The sequence below is a fragment of the Conger conger genome, chromosome 18, assembly GCF_963514075.1.
Source record: "Conger conger chromosome 18, fConCon1.1, whole genome shotgun sequence".
In the NCBI taxonomy this organism is placed as follows: domain Eukaryota; kingdom Metazoa; phylum Chordata; class Actinopteri; order Anguilliformes; family Congridae; genus Conger; species Conger conger.
In genome coordinates, this window is record NC_083777.1 from 13,208,927 (window position 1) to 13,214,097 (window position 5,171).

General features: G+C 38.4%; 1 protein-coding gene across 1 annotated transcript; it reads left to right on the forward strand.

The window, feature by feature from the left end:
- The first annotated feature begins 637 nt into the window (after positions 1 to 637).
- On the forward strand, positions 638 to 2,602 carry LOC133118468 (alpha-2A adrenergic receptor-like). The gene is made up of 2 exons (XM_061228510.1): positions 638 to 852; positions 970 to 2,602. The coding sequence occupies exon 2, from the start codon at positions 1,090 to 1,092 to the stop codon at positions 2,266 to 2,268; it is 1,179 nt and encodes a 392-aa protein (XP_061084494.1). The 5' UTR covers positions 638 to 852; positions 970 to 1,089; the 3' UTR covers positions 2,269 to 2,602.
- Positions 2,603 to 5,171: the final 2,569 nt, after the last annotated feature.

The following is a 5,171-nucleotide window of genomic DNA, read 5'->3' on the forward strand; positions in this document are numbered from 1 at the left end:
GCTAAAAAAATATAAACATTGTGGTGACGGGATTGTTTAGTCTTTTTTTAACTTTGATGAAAACGCAATGGCCATGCTTTGTCGGTAGGTGGCGCTGTAGTCTGGCGCACTCTGTCCACGGTTCTGAAATGGAAACTTCACAGGTCGCGCTTGCACTTAGGTTCCAAATAGCATGTTTATTCATAACCTGCTCGCAGTCATCGGCTTGTCACTCTGCTAATGCTTAGCCTATCTGTGCACACCAAATAAATTATGCATATCCAAAGGGAAGATTAATGTCACCGTCCTATTCTGACACTCAGGTATAAAATGTAATATGTGGAGTTCAGATTTTATTTTGAGTGACCCTGTTAAATCAACAAAATATAATACACAGACGCAAATGTGCAATGTATTTAAACGTTTTCAATGTTCAATTCCCTTCAAAACTATGTTGAATTCGAGACATAATTGTAAACGATCATTTATTTCTAAAACAAAAGCTAACTGTACTAGCTTGTGGGAACCCCAGCCCCACCCAGCACCCTTCTTGCCCACCCCCGGGTGCTAAGCAACACTGACAGTACAGGGCTGAGACTATAAAAGAAATTACTACAAGCGCAGGACAGAGAAAGTAGCGAGTCAACCAACAGCAACAAATTCCTACATGACTGCTGCGCTGTTATGTTGGGTGTTTTATCCTGAAAAAACTGGAATACTTCAGAACACCGAACTTTCACATTATACAGCGGGATGGTTTTTAAGAATAACAAGACCTAAGATTTTTTTTTTTGTCTTTTTACTTAAGGAAAAACAGATTCTGGGCAATTTATTGTAGGTTTTTTGGATTTAAGCACTTGACACAACAAATAGGTAAGATTCATCCTCCAGGTTTACATTTGGACATAATTGTCATATTTTAATGTCGAAAATCGGTAGTTGACGGCTGAATTCCAAACTTTTCTAACATAATGTAAACTCTATTTAAAGATGAAAGGGTGACGATGGTGAACAGTACGCTCTTTCCATGCCACCTTTAATACACCACTGTGGACAATTTCTCCATTTTTTCGCAAGACCCTTGACAAGAACAACAGAGTAACTTGGTCAATGGAGTGTGGCAACGCGACCAACGGAACTTTGCCCTATCCTTTCGGGACCTCCATCGCCCTAACGATTGGTCTTCTTGTAAGTGTCCTCATTCTACTGACAGTATTTGGCAACGTCCTAGTAGTAATAGCTGTGTTTACAAGTCGCGCCTTACGAGCGCCTCAAAATCTGTTTTTAGTGTCATTGGCATCCGCGGACATACTGGTGGCAACACTGGTTATGCCATTCTCTCTAGCAAAGGAACTCATGGGATGCTGGTACTTTGGCAAAGTGTGGTGTGAAATTCACCTGGCCCTTGATGTTTTCTTTTGCACGTCATCGATTGTCCATCTGTGCGCCATAAGTTTGGACAGATACTGGTCCATCACGCAAGCTATAGAATACAACCTGAAACGAACTCCAAGACGGATAAAATGCATACTTTTCATTGTTTGGGTAATTGCTGCCGTCATATCTCTACCACCTTTAATATCTACGGAAAAGGTGGGGACCACGGGGGAGTGTAAGATCAATGACAAGGAATGGTATATAATATCCTCCAGTATCGGTTCATTCTTCGCCCCCTGCATCATCATGATTCTAGTTTACATTCGAATATACCAAATCGCCAAGAAGAGAACAAGGGTGCCTCTGGGTAAAAGGGAAAATGCTCCAGACAGGAAACATAATGGCTTCGCGGACAAGGTATCTCCGGAGAGATTAAACGGAGAGGCCGCACGAGTTGTCCGAGAAGGTGAAATCAATGGAGTTGACATGGAAGAGTCGTCGTCTTCCGACCACAACGTAAAGAACCCGTGTTCCATGAAATCAAAAAAAGGTAAGGGGAAAACCAAGCTCAGTCAAATCAAGCCTGGAGATAACATCCCAAAACAAGATACTCAACGGAGCATCAGACGTAGCAGGTGGAAAGGACGCCAAAACAGAGAAAAACGATTCACTTTTGTGCTGGCAGTGGTGATAGGAGTTTTTGTTGTCTGTTGGTTTCCGTTTTTCTTCACGTACTCACTGACCGCCTTTTGTGGCGCCGACTGCGTACCCGAAACACTATTTAAGTTCTTTTTCTGGTTTGGGTACTGCAACAGTTCGCTAAATCCGGTTATATACACAATATTTAACCACGATTTCAGGAGGTCGTTTAAAAAGATCCTTTGTAAAGGCGAGAAAAAACGAATGGTCTAAATTGCCGGACTGTATTTTCTCGACGCTGATAAACTGAACACTTCAGCTTGACCAGCAAGTGTTACACTTGCGAGAGAAACACGCTTAAATACAATGTATTACAGAGAGGAAGCTAGACTTAAAGACTGGGCATATTTTTTTGCGCGATGGTGCAGTGTGTGTATGTCTACGTGTATGTATTTTAAAAACGTCTTGTTGGACAACTGGATACAACGTGCAAGAACTATTACAAAAAGGGAATGATTCCTCTTTCGTCAACACTTCGACTTATGGAAGTACCATACGCCCACGCAGACATTATGTAAATAGTTGTGATGTTGTCATGTTGTATTTCATAAAAAAGAAGCTATTGGGTATATTATGTGAGCTTTCATTTGAAGGTGATATTTTTGCCATTTCACATGTTGTGCTTGTATTTCTCAATTGCGGAGTTATTGTGAATATAACTGCAACTATGAAAAGTAAACATTTGCAACAATTATCAATATGGCAAGTGATTGTATCTCTGAGCTTTTGGTCTTGACAATCTGTTGTATAAAACATTTTGTGAATATTACCTCACAATATATCACAACTCTACACATTTCAACATTTAATGTAGGCATTACATTAATAGATACCCCAGTAAATACACTACATTAAATGCTTAAATATGTAATTCAAAGTGGTCACATTATGTTAATTCTTTTAAGTATGGCTTTTGGGTTTACTTTAGAAATGTCTTTGGAAAACATTTTGGGACCCTAACAAACAAACAACCACAACAAAAATGCTCTTTGAATTGATAACCTTGCTCTCTATGAGTGAACATACATCCTGATTAATGTATGCAGATGAACTGATATATTAAGTGAATGGCAGAGAAGTATATACAATATTACAATGGGAAAGTATCAGTATAACTGGATTATTCCATTTTAAACAGGAGCAGGATTTGTGAAAATGATTGGTCATTTTCACTTTCCAAAAAGCATTAGCAAGTTGCTTGTGTTTTTTCCAAGTGTGTGTTTGCTGAATTCAAATCAGTGTGCATTTTGAAGCATTATTATTTATGACCACCTGCATCATCTTGTTCACAGACATGCACATTATTTCCTTACATTTGGCTATATAAGTACATCTTAACATAGAAAATTAAGCCAAGTGCCTAGATCAATGGAACAGCAGCAGTTTCAAGCTTGGGATTTGAGCCTAAAACCTTCTGGTCCAGAACATTGACCATAATATCTCACTGCTTTCAGATGTCCACCTCATGCTTTGCATTCACTGACGAGAGACTGACACTGACATTTCTTTGCCTGTGCCCGAAAGTGACAATACAACAATTAGCTCCTGGGCAACGAAGCTAAATCGGAACAAACTGCTGGTTTCTGCGTATTGACCCCCACATTTTAAAGTTGACATTTTCAATTAATATATGAAATATCTTCTGAAAGAGTGTCAAAACCATGAGGAAGATGTTTATTATCTTCTCAGTGGTATCTGACACAGTCTAAAATATGAAAAGAAACAACAGTCTTATGTAACACAGAATACTGACACAAATTGGAACAATATATTAAAGTTTCAGGACAAAAACTAAACCATAAATAAGAAAAAGATAATTGAATATGTACCCAACACAGTGCATTATATAGCATGATTGACATCTGGATCCTTTCAAGCATGGCGTGTTTCAAAGCGTGTTGCAGAATGTTCCAGTACATGCATGGCCAAGATGCTGATTACACCAATTTGGCACAATTTAGGAGGAAATGTTAGGGAGTGCTCACAAATAGCCCTGCCTTTTGACAGGAAACACCTCAGTTTCATTTCAGATGAATGTCGACTTATTCTTATGCCAGTGTCAAACAACAAGAACAGAAAGCAATTAAGGCACATTGTTTGCCTTTTGTTGTTCTGCAATGCCTTTACCATCCATCTCTGGTTTGGAAATTCTAAGGTAACAAAATCATATATTATGGAGGTGCTAGTATTGCATTTCAAAATGGCAAGATTTTACTTTAAACCTTATCTCAGGTACAATAGCAAATTAATAATTACTGAGGATGAGGAAGAAGAATGAGGCTTGGTTTTCATCTCACTTAATGTTGACACAAATGCTCAAGATGTCATAACTGACAAAGGAAATTGATTTTCAGTGATGATGTATACTACACGGTCATGTTTACATAGTGATATATACGGTGGGGTGCAGAACTTTGGGCACCCCTGGTTCAAATGTCTGTTACAATGAATCTATACCATTTAGAGTTCAAGTTTGCTTTTGATCACATGCAAAGTTAAACATGAGACCTTTCTGCAAATTTTTTTATTTTAATTTTGTACCGTTTATAAATGATAAAAAAGGAAAAGGGCCCAGTTTGGGAACCCTTTTAGATTATTCTTTGTTACTTTTTAAAAAGATGATTACTAAGGCCCAGACCCAGGTGATTTACTCGTTAGGGCTTCAGTGAGTCAGTTTGGTATAATTCCAGGACTGAACTATTTATTCTGAAGTAACTCCAGGCAGTTAACAACCATGGGTTCCTCTAAACAATTGTCCAAGGCTTTCAGAATGAAGATGGTTAATTTCCACCAAGAAGGAGAACGCTACAAGAACTCTATTTTCACTGTCAATGTTTCAAATATACCTATTTTCACTGTCAGATGCATTGTTAGAAAATGTAAGATAAATGGAACAGTTGAAGTCAAGGCAAGATCTAGAAGATTAAAGATTTCAGATACAATGACCCTAGACCTAGTGAGAAATGCTCAGAAGAACCCACACAACACTGCAAAAGAGCTGCAGAAAAAATTAGTAAACACAGGTCTAGCTGTTCACAGGATGACAATACAACATACTTTAAACAACAGACAGACAACAGACTTACATGGCAGAGAAAGAATGAAACAAAATTAAG

What these genes read in the sequence shown, in the direction of transcription:
- LOC133118468 (XM_061228510.1), top strand. Translation starts at nt 1,090, where the DNA reads ATGGAGTGTGGCAACGCGACCAACGGAACTTTGCCCTATCCTTTCGGG.